This window comes from Mauremys reevesii, linkage group 22 (assembly GCF_016161935.1).
Source record: "Mauremys reevesii isolate NIE-2019 linkage group 22, ASM1616193v1, whole genome shotgun sequence".
NCBI lineage: Eukaryota > Metazoa > Chordata > Testudines > Geoemydidae > Mauremys > Mauremys reevesii.
Window position 1 is genome coordinate 7245737 of NC_052644.1, and position 23712 is coordinate 7269448.

Below are 23712 nucleotides of genomic sequence, written 5' to 3' on the forward strand. Positions count from 1 at the left end.
CAGGGTTGGTTGGCTCACCTTCTACATGGCTGGCATCAGGTGCCTGAGTTCTGAACAGATCCTGGCTGTCTCAGATCTCTTCACTGGCCTCCTCTTACTCATGCTCCGATGAGTCTTCCTGGTCACCCGGGGTGGCGAGTGGGGGAAGAGGGGAATGTTCTCTGCCGCATTTCTTCCTGTTGTTCCTCATTTTCACATGGGTGTTCCTCAGCTGTTTGCTCTTTATTCAGTGTTGTTTGGCATTCTGGTCATAGCCCCTCACCACCACATGCCTTGCAATGCCCATAAACAGATCTTTTTCCAGGTGGCTGGCAACAAGAGCTACCTGCACCAACACTTCTTCCCAGATGGCACTGAGATCCACAGTCTCAGCATGGATACAAGGTCTGCTTGAGGCATGCTGTAGGGCTTCTGGAGTATTAAACACACCTATCACAATAAACTGGAATCCAGGAGTGAATGAACAGCCAGCTTATAAAGGAGGAAGGGGACAACCAGTCAACTTGATCCCAGGGCAGGAGAGGGAACACAGGTAAATAGACAGGTCAACAGTTGACTAAAAAGCAGTGTGGGATAGCCACTGCAGTAGCACTGGGGTGCACTCAAACAATAGATCAGACTAAGGCTTTCTCTATACTGGCAAATGAAAGAAAACTTTTGTAATTCAGAGGTGTTACACACACACACACACACACACACACACACACACACACACACACACACACACACACAAGTTTTGTCAATGACAAGCGCTGGTGTGATCAGCACTTTGTCAGCGGGAGTGCTCTCCTGCCCTCAACCCTAACACCACTGCTGCTCGTTGGGGGCGGAAGTTTTTTGTCAGCAGGAGAGCGCTCTCCTGCTGACAGACGGTGGCTACACTGCATGCTTTTTAGCGGCATGGCTGTAGCGACACAGCCATGTCGCTAAAAGCTGCGTAGTGTAGACATAGCTTCATTTGCTTTGCAGCGAAGTTAGTTCATTTTGAAAGGGGACTCCAGAGTTTTCAACAAAAGTGAAGTCAGTGAACAACAATGAATTGTCAAGTGCATGCAAGCATTTTCAAAGCAGATTAACCTGAAGAGCTGCTGATTAACCACCACCACCACCACCCAATCTCACCCCTTCCCTTGTGTAGACAAGCCCTTAAAGCAATATTTGTATCAAATAATATTTTGTAGTGTATGACGATCAGACAAGCTTGGCCACACACAAACCACAGGTAGCAAAGCAGTGACTGCCTTGAGAATCTTACCGCCTAGCAATCGCATTAGAAGACCCAGATGAAGGTGCTAGAATTTAGCATCTCTTAATACTGTGTTGGGGTGAGGAAGATGTTTGACTGATATGGTTTAGTGTTTGCAGGCCCCATGGAAGCAGAGTGTCTTTAGGAAGGGTTGGATGGGAGCCCTGATAGGTGTGAATCATTAAGCTGGTGGTTAAGGTGTGAGGGAGAGATATTGAGTTATGTTGGCAATTTTAGACTTTTCTGCTGGAGGTATTGAGGAGTGGAGTGGGCTTCTTCATTGACAGTCTTAAGTATTTTTGTACAAATGGTTTTTGCTCCAGAGTCCTTATTGGTGTACTCAGCTACAGCAGCCATGCCCCTTCACTTACCTCCACAGGCCATACATAGAGTAGGAAAAGAGCTAGCAGTTTAAAAACACATGTTTAACTATCAAAATTTCAAAAAAGCCTTTGTATCTAGTGTGGACACTTTAAGTCAACATTAGCTGGTTTTGGTCAACCCTAACATGACTTGTCCCATCTACACTAAATGCGAAGATCTGCTTACGGTCATGATACTGAAAAAGTGTTGGCTAACATTGTTTTTAGAACACAACCTATGTTCTTAGTCACGACATGGCCCTAATATGGCTTAGAAGAGTAAGAACATGACTACCTAGGAGGACTGACTTTGGAATTCAGCAGTGTTGCCAACTCTTGCCATATTGGGTGTTTTTCTTAATGCCCCAACTGCTTGAGTCAAGATATTTTTTTAAAAACAAACAGTTCCTAGCTCTCTGTGGAGAAAACCTTGAAAACAAGATCCAAGTGCACCCTAACAGCGCAGAAACCAAATAAAGAGACCCAACACCTTTTTTAAAAATCATCTCAGGATTTTTAAGACAACTGCACGACTTCGGGGGCCTGACTCATGATTTTTGAAAGATGTTAACATTTCACAGACACTCAAGTTAGGAGGAGCAGACACAGAAATAGTCTCAGCAGGAATTGTGGCACTGGTGGGGGAGGGACCCAACTGGGGCCACCCTTTCCCGCACCCTCCAGACCCAGAACTATGCAGAGGTGCCTCCCCACACTTCCAAGCCATGTGGTCTTAAAGAAGAATTCCAGGGAGGAGCCAGACTCCTCTCCCTGGAAGGCAGAGAAATTCTCAAGCTGGCAGATCAGACACAGAAACAACCCCAGCATGTTCTGCCACAATGACCATCAGACATTGGTGATGTCATCAGACTCCCTTCTACAATTTTAGCTCTGGTCATTGTCTCCCCTGCACCAGCTGGCTGTTTGCGCCAGCCCTTTCCCGCCCTCCACGTCACAATCCCTTCCCACTAGCCTCACTCACTTCACCTGACTTTGGTGCTCCTTCCTTGTTCTCCCCTGCCCTCTCCCTTCTCCTTGCCTTTGCTTTTTTGTTTAGCTGATCAAACATCACACAAAGAATTAGAGAAGCAAAAAATACCATCTCCATCATGGAGCTAACGTGATATTTGCATCCATCACTCTGCTCACACATTATATCCCTTGTCCCTTAACCTTTCATCTGTTTTGTCCATTTAGGCGATAAAACAATACAGTTTCCCCAGGAACAGTTTATGTTTATAGTGCTTAGTACAATGGGGCTCCCTTCTCAGTTAATCCCTATGAACCACCATAATACAAATAAGTTCACAGGCAGGCAAAATTGTGAGAGCAGTATGGAAAAAATGGTTACCTACCTTTAACTGTTGTTCTTTGAGATGCGATGCAGACGTGTATCTTATGTGGGTGTGCATGTCCCATGCACCAGAGCCAGCAAACTCTGCCTAGCACTACCTGTAGTGGTGGCTCTCACGCCCTATGGCTGCAGCCTCTCTTGCCCCCAGGAGTATAAGGGCTGCGCTGCCCTGCCCCTCAGTTCCTTCACACCGAAGGTCAGAAGACTCTGATGCAGAGGGGATGGAAGAAAGGTCATGGAATACATATCTGCATCACATCTCGAAGGACAGTTACAGGTAGGTAACAGTTTTTTCTTCTTTGAGCAGATGCAGCTATGTATTCTGTGTAGGTGACTCATAAGCAGTCCTCGCAGGAGGCTGGGCTTGGAGTCTTTTAAAGAAGGAGGTGCCTTCGCAAAGTTTGCATCTGATCTGGATGCAGCCGTAATGGCATTCTGCATACTTCTGCAAACCACTGAGGACCAAGAGGCCGTCCTGCAAATGTCCAATATAGAAATGTTGTTGATGTCACAAGCTTTTGTGGAATGAGCTTATACCCCCTTGAGGGGGCACAGCCTGGAGCTATTTCATATGCTGTTGTGATACAGGAGGTTATCCGCCTGGAAGAGACAACTTGACCCTTCCTTTGGTCTGCATATGAAACACACAGACATGGTGAGGAATAGAAAAACGCTAGACATTGCCTGACATCCAAAGCATGGAGATGATGCTCCTCTGGGGTTAAATGTGGCTTAGGGAAGAACAGCCGTAGATATATAAACTTGGTTCAAACAAAACTGAGAAACTACCTTGGGTGAAAACGTAGGGTGGAGCCACAAGGTCACTTTGTCATTGGAAATTTGTATGTAAGGCGGCTCTACCATCAAAGCCTTCAACTCACACACTCTCCTTGCAGATGTTATCGCCACAAGGAAGGCGGTTTTCTGACACAGAAGAGGAAGTTGCCAGTGGCTCAAATGGAGGTACCAAAAGAGCCGCTAAAACAGTATTAAGGTCCCACAAAGGAACTGGCTCTTTAACCAGTGGGTGGAGATAAGGGACTCCTTTCAAGCAGCAGACTGCCATGGGGTTTGAAGACACAGACTTCTCACAAATAAGTGGATGAAATGCCTAAACTGCCACAAGGTGGATGCTCAATGAACTAAGTGCAGGGCCAGATGACTGAAGGTGTAACACATAGTCCAAGATGTCCTGGATACAAGCCTGCATTGGCTGAACTCCCCAGGCTAACGACTATACACAAAACCGATCCCACCTGGCCAAACAGACAACCCTGGTGGACGGCTTCCTACTGGGAACCCTGGTGGACTGCCTCCAAACATTGTGCCACCTCCTCCCCATCTAACCATGCAGCAGCCACACTGTGAGATGCAGGAGCTGAGTAATAGATGCAAAACCTGATCATGATGCTGAGTCAGGAGAAGGGGGTGGGGGGCAGGAGAAAGGATATGGGAGGCCAGATTGATAATGTGAGGTGATCGGAGAACCAACATTTTCTTGGCCCTGCTGCAGCAAGGAGCTCAGGACTGAGACGACCCCCACACCCCCTTCAGCTCGCATTTCTTGTTTTTTCTCATGCCAAACAGATCTATTGTCAGAATGCCCCAGACTGAAAAGACAGATGGCAGGACACTGGGCTTCAGAGACCACTTGTGATTCTGAGAGAAGCTTCGGTTGAGGTGAGCTGTCAGGTGATTATGGATCCCAGAAAAGTGATTGGCCCTGATGGCAATGTTCTCCCTGATGCAAAACTGCCAGACTCTCACTGCCTCCCGACAAAGCATGTTGGAATGACCTCCCCGGCCTGTTCACATAATACATTGCAATAGTACTGTCAGTGAGTATGAGAACCACTGAGACCCAATGTGATCTTGGAGGGTCTGAAACACTGCAGATGCCATGAAGCTCCAGACTTCATGTAGAAAAGCTTCCTGTTCCGACTACAGGCCTTGAACCTTCAGCAACTCCAACACTCCCCAGCTTATTGGGGAGGCAGTGGTGACAATTGTTCTGGTTGGTGGAGACCGAGCAAAGAGAATGCCCTAGTACACACTGTCCTGAACCATCCACTACCAAGATTGGTGGAGGAAGACAAACCAGTTTGCCCAAGGGATGACAGTGCTGATGACAGATCGACAACTTCGGTCACATCTGAAGAGGACGAAGGTGCAGCATGGCATATTGGACTACCTGTGGGCACAAAGCCATATGGCCTAGCAACCTCAGTTATACTCAGACTGCAGTTGAGGATTGGGACTGCAGGTCCAGAGTAAGCGGCAAATTGCCTGGAATCAGTCAGTCAGCAGAAATGCTCTAGAATTCGTAGAGTTTATCCGGTCCACAATGAACTCAATTCTTTGAGTGGGAACCAATATTGATTTCCTGCTGTTAAGGATGGGACCCAGATGATCGAGTGGGTGTACAGTGAACTGAACATGACAGAGGACTTGCCCGCCCAGTAATCAATCATCCAGATACAGGAAGATATGAATTTACCTCTTCCTGAAGAGGTACACTGTCACCATTACCATGCATTTGGTAAAGACCTGGGGGGGCAGAAGACAGACTGAAGGGCAGCATGATGTACTAGTAGTGTCGGCCCACCACAACAAGCCAAAGAAACCTCCTATGGCTCGGGAGAATTGCTACATGAAAATAAGTGTCCTGAAGGTCTAGGGCTGAGAAATAGTCACTGTGATTTAGGGCAAGGAGTACAGTTGCCAGGGCGATCATCCGCAAACTCACATATCTGATGTATTTGTTGAGGTTGAGGATAGGTCTCATCCCTCCCTTGGGCTTGGGAACAAAAATACTGGGAGTAGAATCCCTGTCCCAGATGCTGCATGGGGACCTCCACCACAGCCCCAAGGCCAGTAGAGACTGAATCTGCTTGAGGAGCCGTCTCTCACGAGAGGGGTCCCTGAAGAGGGACAGGGTGGAGGGATGGAGAGGAACTGTACGGCATAACCTGATCTGACATGCTTCTGACCCAGTAGTCTGTTGTAATCAAGTCCCAAGCACTGTAAAAGCAAGCCAGTCTGCCCCCAGAAAAAGGGGACTGGTGAAAGAGAGGTTACCACTGGATCACTATCCTGGACGCACAACTAAAAATGGGTCTTGCGAGATCCTGGTGTGGGGGTGGGGGCAAGAAGGAAGAAGACATGCGCCAGCTGGCTGACCCCCAGAACCAAAGGACCTCTTTCTTTGGGACCTGTGGATCTTTCTGCAGTAGTCCTACTGCTGCACAGGAAGGGAGGACTGTCTGAAAAAACACTGAGTGGTATTGCTATGGCTGCTGACAGCTAAACACCAAATATCAGAGAGTTAGTCTCAGCATCACCCTGGAAGGGGATTACGCTGCATCATGCTGCTGGCAATCTGGAGAACAGCAACTCCACGAAGTTTAATTCTTTGGGGACAAGTTCAAAGCAGGATGGCTTGCCAGCCAAATAGTTGCTGCCTCTACTAAGCGAAAACTTGAGTAAACCAGTGTGTCTTCTATTGTGCTCTAAACAAAGCAAGACATATCCCCTCTGCATCACTCCAGGATATTCCTAGCAGTAGGGACAAGTGGTCACTTAAGAGAACAGTACCCTCGGCTATTAAGGACCTGAAGAGCAGGTCCAGGATCTTGAATTTTATCTTGTGTTGGTCCCATTACATCACGGGATGGCTGAATTAAAAAGGTTTTGTTTAGTTGATTTACTGCTAGTAGGTTTAGGCCTTTATTTAGTCTACTATATGTAGGCAACAATTAACAAGAATATAGCTTCTGTATTTCACAAAAATCGAACCCAGGAAGTTTAGAAAGGACAGTTATTTTGATTAAGTATTATTAATGTCCCTGGTTTTACATGGGGCTCAGCTCCTAGCCCTGCTCTGTGGAGGGGTCTGTGGACGGGGGGGCGCTGGGATCTGTGGGGGGGCGGCACCGTGGTTCTCAATATGTGGCCCACAATGATGAATAGGTTGAGAACCCCTGCCCTAAACTGACTTTTCAGAAACATTTGGCATTAAGATCGCACAACCTCTGGATACCATCAGCTCAGTAATCTGTTCAGACATTCTGAAAGTTTACAATGTAATATCCATTTAAAACTGTAATTACATTCCACCCTACCTCCAAGTGTCAGTGCAAGTATATTATGAGAAACACAAAACTGATTTTAAAAATACCAAAATATTTAATTTAAGAAATTAAAACTTTGTCTATACTTCAATACAGTGCTGAATGTGTACTACATGGCAATGTAATCCTAGTAACCCTCTGTATAGTTCTAGGTAAGACTTTATATAAAATTATTCTCTCTACAACACACTCCTAAGCATGCAAGCTGATTGGTTCACTTAATGCCTTCCTGTACTGCCTAGAAAAGTACTGTAGCATCCCCCTGTGAAATTTCACTCCCCCAAGAGCAGTTGTCATTTTCCTTCCCTCTTCTGCTGCTTCCACCTCCCACTCCTGCCAGTCTTTCATATATATTTTTACATTTAACATTTACGCTGCATGCTCCTTTTTCTTTTCTCCTTACATGTCACAATATACAATCTCTGAAAAAATATACCTGAACTTAAACCAATGTAGGGTTAACACTCAAACTTTTAATTATTCCCACACTTGAGAAAACAAAAAATAATTAACGCAGCATAAAATAGAAACAATACATAAGCTGTGTGGGAAAACTCGTATCCATCCTCTTTAAACTCAGTACAAAAAGGAGCCCATCTGTAAGCACCATACAGAAAGAAAACCATTTAAGAACTAAAGGCAAGAACCCAGACTTCTGTATTATTTAATAAAATAATTTATGCATAGTATTTTGATAACAAATATTTTAGATACTAGCATCCTGCAACACTTTTTCATCTGCTAAAAAACCTGCTCAAGTTGTTAGAAAGCAATGCTATTATTTTTCCATATCTGACCGGCATGAAAATTATTCTAAGTATCAACATAGGGTCTGTTTTCAGCAGATTTATATTTTCAGTTCTGATATGGCTGCAGCTGACTTTTCTAGTGTTTCCATGTCAGTCATACTCCAGGAGCTAAACAGGATTAAAATTTTGTGCTGCATATGTAAGAATATCCACAATACCTGTATCTGCTTCAGTAGTTTGGGTATCTGTTTGCAGTTTAATTTCTGACAGGCTTGTTTGTAGGCAATGATAATTTCCTCAACAGTCACATTCTGGGCTGCAAATGTAAGGGGTAGAGATTAAGGTTACATTTACATTCATATTTATTCACTCAGCTTCACAATAAACTGTGTGTCAGGCACTTACATTGATAAAAGTGAGAGAGTTGTGTATAATTAACTAATGCTGTTCCCACCCAGAATAATTTCAAATGGCCAGGATATGAAACAGGTAATTTATGTTCAAAGCAAAATGAGAATCTAATTTGATATTTTACTATGAGAGTTGAACAGCTATATTACCATAATGTAGACATTATGTCTGTGCACTATATCGTGTTCATGAACTTTGTTTTCTGTGTGGCTTTTTTAACCATTTTATTCAGGAGTCTTAAAGTCCCGGCCCGCGGGCCATCTGTGGACCAAGAACCTCCCCGCTGCGGCCCACGGAGGAGAGACGCATGCAGAGACATTGCTGGCAATGTCAGCTGCAGGTGCCGTCCCCCGCAGTTCACATTAGCTGGGGGAGATGGACAGAGATACCATCACTAGTCGCTAGGCAGAGTCAGCCATGGAGGCAGCATCACTTTTTGCCATAATTAATATAAACAAGTCAAAATACCGAACACAACTATCTGATGCACGTCTTGCTGCAATCTTGAAGGTTTCAACTGCTCAGTCACTGAGGCCAAACATCAACAAACTGACAGAATTGAAACGTTGCCAGGTGTCTGGCAAACACTAAAAACTCTCTGGCAGGTGAAGAATTGTATAAAGTTGTATGACAGTTTTATTATTTCTAAGAAATTCGAAATAAAAAATACAATATAAACATTTTCTTTTCTGAACACCATCTTCAGTGACATTATTGGCCCGCTGGGAGAATTTGAGGACTGGCGCTGGCCCTAAAGTAAATTAGTTTGAGACCCCTGATTTTATCGCTTTAAAAATATCTGAACATAAAACCAAGAGCATGATATAAACAGTTCTAGTTCACACTACCACCAACTGATATATATTTAGCAAAAATCTTGAGATAACAAAAAAAATAAAAAGGAAATTCTTTAAGGCTGCTAGGCTAAGAAGTCTAACAAATAATGCATTGAACCAAAATACAGGAAAGATTTTAGAAGCCCCTTCCAACAGCAAACAAATGTAACTAGATTTGCATAAATCTAAAAATAGATTTGCAAGGACTTCATAGATTTCACGTCTTACGACCATACAGTATGACCTCCTGCATAACACAGGCCAGAGAATTGCATCCAGTGATTTCTTCTTATGAACAGACTTTAATGTCAGAAGTTAAGTTTAGAATGGACCATCATAAACATCTAGTTTGACCTCCTGCACATTGCAGGCCAGAGACCCTCACCCACCCACTCCTGTAATGGACACCAGTAACTCTGCCAGAGGTTAGAAGTCCTCAATCATAATTTAAAGACTTCAAATTACAGCAAATCCACCATTTATACTAGTTTAAACCTACAAGTGACCTGTGCCCCATGCTGCAGAGGAAGACATTAAACCTTGCTGTTAAATTAGATCTTATTTTAGAAACTGATATAATCTTTAAGGATTTCAAGTGATGGAGAATCAAAAGCATCCTTAGGTGACATTTCCAATGATTAGTTATCCTTACTATTAAAAATGTGCATCTTGTTTCATTTTGAATTTTGCTGACTTCAAATCCTATTGATCAGATCTAGTTACACTTTTGTTGGCTAGGTTAAAGAACCCTCTGCTATCAAAAATCTTGTCCTTGTGAAGGTACTTTTAGATCATGATCAAGTCACCTCTTAATCTTTTCTCTGATAAGTTAAATAGATCTAGCTCCTTAAATCTCACTGTGAAGAACATTTTCTAGACCATCCAAAAAAATAAAAATAATAATAATCTGTAGTTCTTCTCTGAATCCTCTCCAATGTTCAACACGTTTTTTTACAGTGTGGACACCACACACACTTTTCTGGTAGCGGTTTCACTAATGTCATGTGCAGACGTAACATCACCACTTTACTCTTGCTCAATATTCCTGTGTTAATATAGCCAAGTAATATGTCAGCCCTTTTAGCTAAAGCATCATATTTGAAACTCCGGTTTAGTTGTTTATCTACAGGCCAAAAGTCCTTTTCAGAGACACTACTTTCTAGTCCGCCGTCCTTTAAATACGGCCTATACTTTTTGTCCTTAGATGTATGACCTGGCATTTGACCACATTAAAATACAAGTTTGATTGTACCTAGATTACCAAGTGATTTGATAGATCATTGGCACATAACTATTTCATTATTTGCCATATTAACAACCTTTGTATAATTTGCAAGCCTTAGCCATGATTTATTATCTTCTTTCAGATTGTTGATAAAATATTGAATAGCACGGAAGGGAGAACCATTCCCTGTGGAACCCCACTAGAAACACCCTGTTGGCTGCTAGTTCACAATTAACTACACAGACTATCAGACAGCTTCTGCTCTATTTAGTTGTGTGCAATATTGATTTTGCACAGTGCTATACACCTCTACCCTGATATAACAGGACCCAATATAACATGAATTCAGATATAATGCGGTAAAGCAGTGCTCAGGGGGGCAGGGCTGCGTGCTCCAGTGGATCAACACAAGTTCGATATAACGCGGTTTCACCTATAACGCGGTAAGATTTTTTGGCTCCCGAGGACAGCATTATATCGAGGTAGAGGTGTAGTTTGTTTTATGTTTAAATTAGAATGTCATGTGATACGACATCAAATACTTTACAGAAGTCGAAGTATACTGTAACAATTACCCCATCAAGCACACTTTCAATCTTGTCATGGAACAAATTGAAGTTCATGTGACAAGACCTATTTTGTCTTGTTCATAGTTCTTCTTTAAATTTCTGGCCTTTCAAGTCCTATATCGCCTGTCTCTGCTCTGGGTCAAGCTCCCCTTGCTGGACACTCACCAAGCTGCTGTGTTTGGATCAACATGCCAAGTCCATGTGCTTTTAAGCTCCTTTGGGTAGGTTCTAGGTGCTCACTCTTTGGTTTCTGGCTTGGTCCCTGGGCATAGATTCGTTTGGCACCCATTCTAGGAAAGGCCCTGCAGCCTAGCTGCCCTAGGCCCTAAGATCAGTGCCAAACCCCTCCAAGACTCCAATAGTTAAGCATACCATCTCCAGAGCTCTACCTTAGCGGGTACTCTTGTTTACTGTTTAGCTCTTCGGAGACATGATAGTTGAAGGCAATAAGTCAGACTTTGCAGAGGGATTTCTAAACCATTCACTCTTTACTTTTAGACAACACAAGTGATATATGGCTCCATGCAAAAGAAGAAACAAACACTTATATGCCATTCCCTGCCTCGGTTCTCTCAGCACTCTTGAGCATTCTTTGGGATCTGGTCAATGTCGTTTCATGGGTCCAGGTCCCCTCTCCTTGACTTCAAAAAGAGAAACCTGTGCTGGACAAGTGTTCGGGAGTGGTCAGCGACCTTGTCCTTATATAGCTCCAGTACTCTCTCTCGCAGGTGACCTACCTAGTCAGCCTCAACCCCCATCAGATGATCTATTCTTTGATTCCCAAAACATCTAGGACAGCAGGGGTTTTCCCATGGTACCAGCTTTTCATCCAATGGTGTTTCCATTTGAATAGGTCATCAAGGTTAATGCCCCATCACTGTTGATCCTCTGTTAGGTGCAAGAATTTATTCTGACATTTCCTGTGTTTTAGCTCAAAATGGAGGCTACAGAGCCAGGTGAAGGCACAGAACAGTTTTACAAACAAATAGCTTTTCAGAACAAAATGGCATTTGCAGATTGATACAGATACAGCCAGACATACACTTGTCGCTCATTCCATTGTTTTGCCCACGCCTACTGTCAGGCTAATTGGTGTATCTGCAAACTTTCAATAATGATTTATGTTTTCTCCCAAGTCATTTACAAAAAGTGTTAAATAGCATAAGGCCAAGAACTGATCCCTGCCCCACCCCAGCAAAAATACACCCACTTAATGATTCCCAGTCTACAATTAAAAACTGCCTGACAGGTCTCATGTAATTCATTTAATGTGTGCCAAATTAATTTTGGTTGTTCTCATTATTAAACTATTGTACAATATCAAACCAAATGCCATAAGGAAGTTAAGTATATTAAATGAATGCTATTACCTATATTTTATAGTTACATTCTCTTCTCCTATAAGGCAGGTTGTTTTAGCCAGTGTAGTAGCCTTTAATTGTGGTCTTCGGGGCATCTAGTAAAATGTTCTTAAATAGCTACTAATTATTGTTCAAATGTTTGTTTAATTTTCCTTCTCCCCCACCCCCGGCTAATTGATTTATCTAATTTTTTTACACCTTTGTGAAGTTGATATAGATATAGAATTTCTCTCACCACAGAAGCATTTCAAATTCCTTTCATTTATTGGTCAAACTGCTACCAAACAAATTGTATACAGGCAAATTAAACAACGTTACCTTTGAATCCCTTGACACCTTTGGTATGTCTGTTGAGGGCACCATCAATTAAAGAAGTCAAAAACAAACTAAAAGAAGAATTTAACATGTTCAGCGTAGAACACAATCCTAACTAGTACTAGGGGACAAGAATAATCTACAAGAGCTCCTTTGTAAATCTACTCTGCAGGATTTCATGATTTTCTATCCCAGTAACATCTGTCTTCACAGTATATTTTGCATTAAAAATGCTGTTGAATTCATCACTATGTGGAGGTTTGTATTTTAAGTTATTCTGTTTGAGAAAAACAAAAAAGTGTTTTAAAAGTTTAATCTAAAGCTTTATGAAAAGGCACAACATATAGAAGTGTCAGTGCGTAAACCCACGTATATGATGAGCCTTACTGTGGTTCAGCAAAAGGAGAGTCCTGGTGCTACATACCAGACAGAACTTTAGAAGTTCCAGAGCATAGGGGAACTGCATGAGAATTGACCATTATCGTCCAAAACCATCCCCTAATTAAGGGCAACATCTTGACCACAGTTCACTCTGGTGCCAATGCCTTGTCTACAAAGGAAGTTTGCACTAATGGAACTAGATGGAGGCACATCACTAAAAGCTACATGCAGCACCAGTGCAAAAACATTGCACTGATACAGTTTAATGTGGAAACATGCCATTGGTGTAAGCCATAGTTTGCAACATTGCAGCGTGTCCACACCAAATGATTTGCGCTGGTGTGAATTTCCTTAAGAGACTACATCACTCAAAAGTTAGGAGCACTAGAGAAATAACGTCCAATCACATCTATGCCAGATGCAAAAAGCAAAATTTTATTTTTGCTGGGATTCCATATAAGTCAAGTTCATGTTACAGATTCATGGAATTTAAGGCCAAAAGGGACTATTTCCTATATCTCATCTGACAGCCCACACAGCACGGCGACAGAATGTCACTCTATCATACCTCCATCAAATCCAACAACTTGTGGTTGAGCTAGAGTGTATCTTAGACATCCAATCTTGAAGACTCCAAGTGATGGAGAACTCACCATATTCTTGGTAAATTGTTGCACTGGTTAATTACCCTGATAAATGCTTGTGCCTTATTTCCAGTTTGTATTTGTCAAGCTTCTACTTCCAGCCACTGGATCTTCTTAGAACATAAGAAGGCGATACAACGTCAGACCAGTGGTCCATCTAGCCCAGTCTTCTGACAGTTATCAATGGCAGGTGCTTCAGAGGGAATGAACAGAACATGTAATCAAGTCATCCATCACCTGTCGCCCATTCTCAGCTTCTGGTAAGCAGAATCTAGAGACACTTCAGAGCATGGTTTTGCATCCTTGCTCATCCTGGCTAATAACCATTGATGGACCTATCCTCCATGAACTTATCTAGTTCTTTTTGAACCCTGTTAGTTTGTTTGCTGTGTTTGCCAAGACAGCCTTATGGTTGGCTTTAGACCCACGCACTGGTATTATAATGGACAAGAAATCCATTTCTTAAAAATAAATCGAATGCATGCCAAGTTTCTGATGCACTGGAAGCTGCTGAACAAGAGCAACATATTAAACAATGCAGTTTATTTTGCATGGATCCAATTACAAGGTAGTAATAATCCGCTGTGGACTGCTGGGGCAGAATGATCCTCATTTAATTATAAAGGAGGATGATTATATCACTAATATAATTGCCAGGAAGCACTAGAAATGTCCAGTTACATCTGCCACACACAAATTCTAATGCAGGAATTTGCCAAACAGGAGGCATTTTGGAAAAATCCAGATAGTAACAGGGTTCTGGTACAGTAGGCTTGTATCACTGCCTATGACAAAGCCACCTAACAAGCACGATACAATATTGTTGTCATCCCTCTTGCTACATAACATTTCCCTCACAACACCACAGAATAATCTCGTTATATTCCAATTGCCATGATTCTACAAGTGCATAAGATTAGACTGCCACAAGTACAATCAGAGTTTAAGAATATTGAGTCTGTTCCCTGGGTATGCCTACGTACTGTAAGATGTTTTCACCCCAAACTACAGTTAGCACTGGTTTGAATTTCTCCTCTGAGGATGGAACACGGCAAGCTACTTGTGGTTCTAATGTTACCTAGGTATGTTTCATGCACATGAACAAGTCTGAGCTTCCTTGTTCCAAAAGCACTAGCGCAAACATGCAACAGACAGACACACCAACACTGTCTGGGAAGATTCTGTTAGAGAGAACCTACACTTTCACCCTGCTGTTTGAGGAAACATGGCTAAAATGACCAAGAACTGGTTTTGATTTTATTTTGTTTTAGTAAACAAAGTTCATCTGACAGAGAGCAGGAGTTTGTTTTAAAGACCAATTCCTTTTAGCATGATTTGTTTTCTGGGTGTAGGCTGCTTTACAAATCTTTATTTATCTCTACGTGTTTTGTTCCTATTGTAAAAAACAAACAGTGTTTTTGCTTTAAGAAGGCTGCCTCGTCACTATATACACCAGTGGTTACAGATTCCCAAAGGGAAAACCACAGAAGCCGAACCTGCTGGGTAAGAACAGCTGATATGCAGAGCAGTGTCGCCTGGAGCTTGGTCTAATAGTAGAAGAACTGCATAATTCTACTCCTGAAAAGGAAAAGGCACAAGGCCTGACACAGGAGGGATGCAGTCAGAGGGGCCAGAAGTGAGACAGAGGGTACAGCTAGTCCTGTAACTTGGCCATACACAGGAGTCACTTTTCAGAGCAGGATTGTGACCTGCTTGTGCTTTTGATTTGTAGTGCAGCCATAGGAACACGTCTGCAAATCCACGAGCCTGGCTTTTAGTACACTGCCAATTACACTTTCCCCATCCTTTTCAGCTACTAATAATTGCTGCAACATGTTTACAGATGGACATTTGGCACAATTTTTTTTATATTTTGTCCTTTTACCCAGACCTTGCAGAACATTGAGGCTATTGCGAGCGTTTGGTAAATTTTCCATGGATCTGCCAGTGACATCTCAGCAGCTGAGAAATCAAACTTCTCCCACAAAAACAAAGCCAGCAATCCCATACAGGCAATCCAGAGGATCAATGTACTGCTGCAAGACAGCTGCGATTTTAACTCTTACTTTCATCCCAATTAAACAAATCTTTTTAGGAGAGACCAGAAGACAACATTGCGATAGTGTATCTTTTTCCTGAAAAGTTAGAGTTCACTCCAAGGCCAAATCATTCGTCTCATGAGGCCCTATGCAGGCCACAACGCTACTGCAGAAAATAAAACACATTTGCTTGAAGAATAAGTATATTAGGGTTGAACTGTGAAACACACTTCAAGAGTTTATACAAAGTACATGGGGGATTTTTCTTTTGTTTAAGGCTGTTACTTGGACAAAAAAAAACTTAGTTACAGATGACTCTTGGAGGAGACCCTCCTCCACTGGTTTTTGTTCCTTCCCACTTTAAGGCCTACTCTTTACATGTAAAGCTAACTGCAAATTAATAAAGTTTCTGTCTGCAACAATTCAGCCTTTGGTGCCAATATTGGCAGAAATATTTCCTGGTTGAATTCTGTATTGTGGCTTAATGGCAAATATTTGACAAGTCGATATCATCAGTATTCAAGAACTTAATAATTGTTCTTTGGAACTGTAATCAACACATGTCCTTGTAGGATTGGCAATGTCCTTTCCAGGCCTCTTTATTACAGTGGGCTAACAGAACTACAATCTTGTTGCTTGCTGTAAAACTTCCATGGAATGATTGTATCATATTTCCGGTTTTAAAGGCAAACTGATTTTTTTTTAAAATACATTAGCAACTGGTTAAGAGGCAACTTGAACAAGATCTATAAATACCTATGTGAGACGATTTTTGATCTTAGAGGGTTCTTTAATCTAGCAAACAAAGACCTAAGATGAAATGGCTATAAACTGAATTTAGACAAGTTCACTCTGGAAATATGGTGCAGTTGTGTAGCAATAACAGTAATTAATCACTGATACAAGAATTGTCGGACTACATGGTCATAATGATCTCTTCTAGTTTTAATCTAGGGAAGTCTGAAATCATTAGCAGAATGTAATACAAATAAACTTCTGAACAGAATTAAATTGCAAATACATAGTTGTATAAAAAGTTAAACCGAAAGGTATTTTTATTAGAGAGACCAATGTTCAGAATTGGACTAAGGTAAAATGACGTCACTAACACCAAAAGCAGTATACAGAATACCCCTTCATAAGTGGAAGTGAGGATATGAACTACGCAGTGTTTCTCAGAATTTTTGATACCAGGGATCGACTTGCTGCCTTCCTAAACTGTGTCAGGGAGATGTCAGGGACTGGGCATGCTGATGTACGGAACGGTCATTGAAAAACACGGAATTAGAGCATTGGGAATAGAGAATGCCAAGGGCATAAACTCCAGTCATGGCAGATTAAAATACCTTTTTTTAAAAAAAGGTCTCAACAGTGAACTTAAAGTAATCAATATTAATTTTTGTTTTGGCCTATGTCATGCTACCTTCCCTAGGATGCGATCTCAGCAGTCAGGCCTATTTACTATTTGGGTGCAGTATCTAAATGAAAAACCCAGGTCCTACATGAAGTGGTGTCGAAGAGGGGAGCAGAGTAACAGGTGTTTGAGGATCACCTATTGATCCTGTAACCGACAAGGTGTTTGGTTTGTTTGCTGTATCTGCGAAGGTGTTGCATCACTGGTTTCAGGCCTCTGATCAGGCCATGTGTTTGGTTTGGTCTGTTTGTTGTCTACCTGAGAGATGTATGACCAAGCCCATTGATCAAGCTGGATGTTTGAAGTCTTGGTGGTTGATTCTTCCCTTTTAATAAATGGACAGTGCTGATTCGCTAGACCACAAATTTAGTCATGGATAGCTGGTAAGGATAACACACTTTTCAGCCTTCTGATCATTAACAATTACTCACCCCATTTTCCCTCACTTTACAACTAGCCACATAGCTCAATGGTTTGAGCATTGGCCTGCTAAACCCAGCCTTGTGAGTTCAATCCTTGAGGAGGCCACTTAGGGATCTGGGGGAAAAAAAATTGGTCCTGCTAGTGAAGGCAGGGGGCTGGACTCGATGACCTTTCGAGGTCCCTTCCAGTTCTAGGAGATTGGTATATCTCCCATTATTACCTTTTTTTATTACCTATATGCATTGCCCTCTCCTTCCCAGCACAAGCTGGAGGTGTTTATTATCAGCTCCTTCTCTTTTACTCATATGGCAGAGACTCTCTCAGCGGAAAAGTAGCTGCAGCACAAGGGAGAAAAAAAGGTTTAAAGTTCTCATGCTCTTCCTCCTTCCCTAAAGTTTATCCCAGCCACAATGAGAAGATGGAGTGGGCTGGAAGAAATGAATTTGCCTTAAGACAAACTAAAATCTCCAACTCTCCAGGGAAGAGCTTACAACTCAATTTGGAGGACAAGAATTACAGGTACATTTCTTTCTTCATAAGAAATAAGTTACTAAAGCTATTTAAAAAAAATTCCTTTCATGGGAAATTTTGAAATTAACTTTCCACCAACAAATTTTGCAAAACAAAATTCCAAGACTTTAGAATTGGAGGCATCAAAATGGAATATTTCAATATTTTAATTTTCAAAGAAAAAAATTTCGTCAAAATCGACAGCTGTCTCTGTGGAAGATGTCAATTTTGACAAAACCACATTTTCCAATGAGAAAACATGCTGGTAAGAAAAATTCTACCAGCTTTAGAAGTTACACATCTTAACTCCTGGAAATTAAAGTGCTCCAGTGATATCTTCAAAGGAGGGGGGGGGAACCTAACATCAAAAAATACGTGTGAGGCAGGAAGGTATACCAGACATTCACCGATTCAAGCTCCCAGACGTTACCATGGAATATTCTGATACAGAGGATAGGAACTTAAATATTGCAGAACCACATTCACTAAAGAGTAGAAAATATGAAGTTGCTAAGAGTCCTCACTATCACTCAGTGAAGATAAAAAAACCAAACCAACTAGTCTTTGTATTAAAAATGAAGATAGAGTAATAAACCCACAGAGACCAAAACTAGCTACCGAGACAGCTTCCAAGGGAAGATGGGAGGGCTGGGCCACTCAGTCTGGAAAGAAGTGCTCCAACAGAGGTCAAACCTAGATTCACAACATGATGTTGAGTCCAAGGAATAATGTCTGTTGCTGGGACCTGTTCAACTAGCCCTGACAATACTTGAGTCAGAGGTGTTAAGCTTCCCTCCACCCTACAATGCCCTTATCAGCAACATCTCTGGGGTCAGAGGGAATTAACCCCCACCTGCCACCCTGTGGCTATCTTTCGACTTTGAGAGATCCTGAGACTTCAGTTAGAGATTTAAGGTTATTTTGTCTCTTCACGGTTCTTAGATTTAACCTGATCCTACAAATTTTCTATGTCTACTCAGGGTAGTGGCTTGCAACTGCAATTCAAGACTGCATCAATTCCCTATATATTACATTTTTAAATTATATACATATAAGGCAGGGAGATGTGTAAGTATCTAGGGATTTATATGAAAAAAGGTGTTGAGGTAATCAAGAATAAGTCTTTCAGCTGCAAATATAAAATGCAACTTTTTTACTCCAAGGTGCTCACATGCTACAGTGCAATCTTGTATTCAGTTCTTATACCAGGCCCATCACTACGATATCCAAGTGCCTTTTTCAAATCCTCAGCATAGTCCATCTTGGGGTTTGCTGATTTTTCCCCACTCCCACATCTAGAGTGCTTCCCAAACAACCCTCCACAATAGAAACCGGATTATTTGGATTAAAGACATTTTAGGAGCAGAAAAGGAATGACGACAGCCTAGGGTACAGGAGCAAGTGCTCCTCATCCAATGTCCAGAACACAAAGTAACATTTGGTATTTTCAGGGATCTAAATATTCTGGGATGGAACCCCTGAGATAGCTACCTCTCTGTGAGCATGAATGTGCTTATAGTTCGCACCATTTGCACAGGAGAAATGCAGAAGTCTTATTAATTCAGGATAGTGCATCTCTGAGTCACATGGATGTGGTAGGAAAGCCCCTGTATGACTGGCCTGGGTGCAATGAGACTGCAGGATCCATCAACATTATCTCAGTTTTTCCTAGTACACACAACATGTTTCTAGCTGCCATCACCCGGTCACCCAACATATGTAGCAGCCAGTACCAGTTGCTTTGATGTGCCTTTCCTGCCATGCTCATGTTATCTTGGGTTTGCTTAGGGAAACAAAGTTTTCAACTGACCCATGTCTTGTTCAAGTAGGGCTCCTACGCATTCCAAGCTTCTTGCAGAAACAGAGATTCCCTTTCTTCTAAAGGAAAGAGTGCACCATGGCATGTTTCATTTTGTGGCAATAGCGAACTTTGTGGTTTATCAGGAACATCTTGCAGACTGAAGATGAATATATATATTCACCATGTGCATTTGTGCCTGACTTTAATGCTCAACTGTTATGTGACAAAAGTAAATCAATTTACAAAGAAATTTTATAAAAGTATGCTAATTTACAATGTAAATTATGCAGGGAAATGCACAATTTAGTTTCATACACTTTACAAATGTTACAAAAATTCAGTTTCGTTTTCATTATTGGTCCATAATATGCTATCAACATTAAAACCAGAAGTGAAATGTTTACAATTTCTGAAGACTTCTCTGTCCAGTTGTTTAAATCCCAGATGCAGGAAAACAATTTTAATAAAGTCACTTCTGTTTTAAAGACATACATTCAGAAAAATTACATTCCTTTCTTAAATGAACAGAGACCATTTTGGTTAACAAAACTAATTAAAGCCTCAATTTTGCAGCTATTCAAATAAGGGAAAAGGAGGAGAAGTTACTTTTTAAACCCTGCAAATACCCTTGAAAAAGTTGGGTCTATTGTCATGTAGAAAATAGTTTCAAAATCAGCGTCAATGGCATTTGACGTGACAAAGAATACTATAAATTAGCTTCAAAGAACAGTTATACATACTCACTACATTCATGTTATTTAAAACCACAAATTAGTGAAACAATTTTTATCTAAATCTGTCCAGAACATCATCACGATTGCCTCCACTTGTCTCTAGTACTGACTTGACAGTTTCCAGCAAGTTTGCCTTGAAAATCAAAGCAAGAACATTTCAACAGAAGCGACTCCCTTTGAACCAGGGCAACAATTGCCATGCCTTTTGCTCAAGCTATATTCTAATAAGAGTAATTATGATTTAGTAAACTCCTGAACACTTTCAGAATGAGCAGGACACAAAAAAGGATGCGTGTCTTTAGAGCATTGTCTGTGGACCACTATGCACAGGAGACAGATTCAAGAGTTCGGTCTTCCACCAAACGTATCCGTAGCTACAGCAGGTTTACCTGAAGCCAGATCTTAATGTTTTGAAGTAATAAAGGGCCCTCAGGGTGGTTATTTTTTTAATACTTCTTTCTTCCCTGTTCAAATTTTTGAAATTTCCAGCCTTAAAGTCCTTACTAGTATAATATTTTAAGTCGTTCACGGGAGTTTTAAGCGCCCAATAACCAATAAATTTCAATGAGAGCTGGATCTTTAATTTATGTAGATTTTAAAAATCAGAATAATGGACCACTATGATCTGGTCTGACCTCCTGCACGACATAGGCCATTTCACCCAACAGTTCCTGCATCGAGCCCATAACGTTGTCTTTCAGAAAGACATCCAGTCTTTAACAGATTCTAGTGATAGAGAATCCACCACAGCTTTTGTTAAATTGGGAAATTCCAATAACTTAAAAATGGGCACCCTATTTCTAGTCTAAATGTATCTAGCTTTGGCTTCCCGCTGTTGGATCTTGTCACACCTCAGTCTGCTAGACCAGGGGTTCTCAAACCTCAATGCACCAAAACCCCCTTCTGACAACAAAAATTACTACACGACCCCAGGGGTGGGGGGCCCAAAGCCCGAGCCCCACTGAACAGGGCGGGGAGGGAGTTGAAGCCTGAGCTTCGGTGGGGCTTGGGCCCCAGACCCCAGCAAGTCTAACATCAATCCTGGCGACCCCACAAAAACAGGTTCACGACCCACAGTTTGAGAACTGCTGTGCTAGACTAAAGAACCTTCTACTTTCTAACGTCTTATCCCAGGGGTGGGGAAACTACAACCCGTGGGCCACATCTGGCCCATGGGACCGTCCTGCCCAGCCCCCGAGCTCCTGGCCCGGGAGGCTCGCCCCCGGCTTCTCCCCCACTGTTCCCTCTTGCCCACAGCCTCAGCTCGCTCGCTCTGCAGCCGGTGCAATGCTCTGGTCAGCAGGGCTATGAGCTCTTGGGGCAGCACAGCTGCAGAGCCAGGCCTGACCCTGTCTCTGTGCTGTGTGGTGGTAGCAGCAGCGTGGCCTGGCTCCAGCCGGGCGGCGTGGCTGTAATGCTGCCAGCCACCTGTGCTCCAGGCAGCGCGGTAAGGAGGCAGGGAGCGGGGGCACTGGATAGAGGGAAGGGGAGTTTGGGTGGTGGTTGGAGGCAGGGGTATGGATGGTGGTTGGGGGGAAACGGGGTTGAATGGGGACAAGGGTCCTGGGGGGGGCAGTCAGGAAGGAGGGGAGGTTGGATGAGGCGGCAGGGGGCAGTCAGGGGCAGGGGTTCCGGGAGCAGGGAGAAGGGTGGCTGGATGGGGCAGGGGTCCCAGGGGGCTATCAGGAATGAGAGGAGGGGTTGGATGGGACAGTGGGGGTCCGGGGGGCAGTCAGAGGACAGGAAACAGGGATGTGTGGATGGGGCAGGGAAGGGGGCAGATAGGAGGTGGGGGCCAGGCCATGACCCCCTCCCCTAACAGGCCCTCCATACAATTTACGAACCCGATGCAGCCCTCAGGCCAAATAGTTTGCCCGCACCTGTCTCATCCCTATGTAGGTCCTTCTCTTTAAAGAATCCCAATCTGTTTATCAGTCTATTTAGTCTGTAATGCAGATTTTTCAGACCTTGAATCATTCTCATCAATCTTTTCTGAAATTCCTCCAAATTTTCAACTTTTTTTTTTTTGGAAGCGCAGATACCAGAAGCGAATACAGTATCCACTAACGGTCTAACTAATGCTGTATATAGAGCAGTATTACTTCCCTTCTATTTGATATTCCCGTTTATATGCCCACGGTTTACACAAGACTTCTCTCAGCCACAGCACAGCACTGTGAACTCGTATCTAGCTGATTGGTGACCAGGACCTGCAAGTTCTTTACAGAGTCTCTGCTTTCAAGGATACAGCTTTGTGTACAGGACAAATGCTGTAAGTGTGGACCTACGTTCTTTGTTCCTAGATGTAGTAAAACTAGACTGACTAGTTTTTACGCACCATAACAAGGCTTCAAGGTTCAGGTTTTTATTGTTGTACAGGGAATGAAATGCAAATGGAAAAAAAAAAATCAAACACACTTCTGTTCACATTAGTTTTTGTAAAAAGGTTTTGAATTTATTTTAATAAAGTCTAAATTTTAAACCTAAGTGAAATAAAAGCATCTCTTAAAAGGACACCTTTTAAGTTTCCTTTAAATAACAGCCTCCAGTTTCAGCCTCCTTCCTGCTGAAATAACATATATCCTAGAGAAGGATGTTTTCATAAGTAATTTCTTGCCTGTCAATTTTGTTTTTCCAAGTGTGGATCCTACACACTCAAGTTTTCCCAGATTCAACCTCTGAACTGTGGACTGCCAATAAGTAAGGCTACAATTTAGTCATGGAGGTCACAGCAATCATGTTTATTGGACCTCGGTGACTCCTTTGGCTTCAGCTGCCTGCACCCCCACCTCGCAACAAAGGCCTGGGACGCTGCAACCTCCCTCACCCCTCCTCCTCCATCCACTGCCCCCGCTCTCTATCCCAACTGCCCCTGGAACCCCCACCCCTGACTGCCCCCTGCTGCCCCATCCAACCCCTCCTCTCCTTCCTGACTCCCCCCCCAGGACCCCTGCCCCATTCAACCCCCCCCTCCCGTTCCCCGCCCTTTCACCGCCCCAACCCCATCCACACCCCTGCCCTCTATCCAACCCCCGCCTGCTCCTCGGAGCACCAGTGACCCAGCTGGAGCCCGCCACGCCATCACGCAGCACAGAGTATCGGGTCAGGCTCACAGCCCCACCACCCAGAGTATTGTGCCAGCAGCGCAGTGAGCTGAGGCTGCCGGGGGGGTGGGGGGGCTAGCCTCCCAGGCCAGGAGCTCAGGGGC

The 23712-nt window shown here is 42.9% G+C and overlaps 1 protein-coding gene across 1 annotated transcript in view; it reads right to left on the minus strand.

Moving 5' to 3' along the window:
* The window catches only part of PPP1R37 (protein phosphatase 1 regulatory subunit 37), a 140246-nt gene that overhangs the window by 85480 nt on the left and 31054 nt on the right, over positions 1-23712 (minus strand). Inside the window, exon 2 of the mRNA XM_039509649.1 lies at positions 8060-8157. Coding sequence (XP_039365583.1) covers positions 8060-8157 — 98 coding nt within the window. The remainder of the gene's footprint in view (positions 1-8059; positions 8158-23712) is intronic.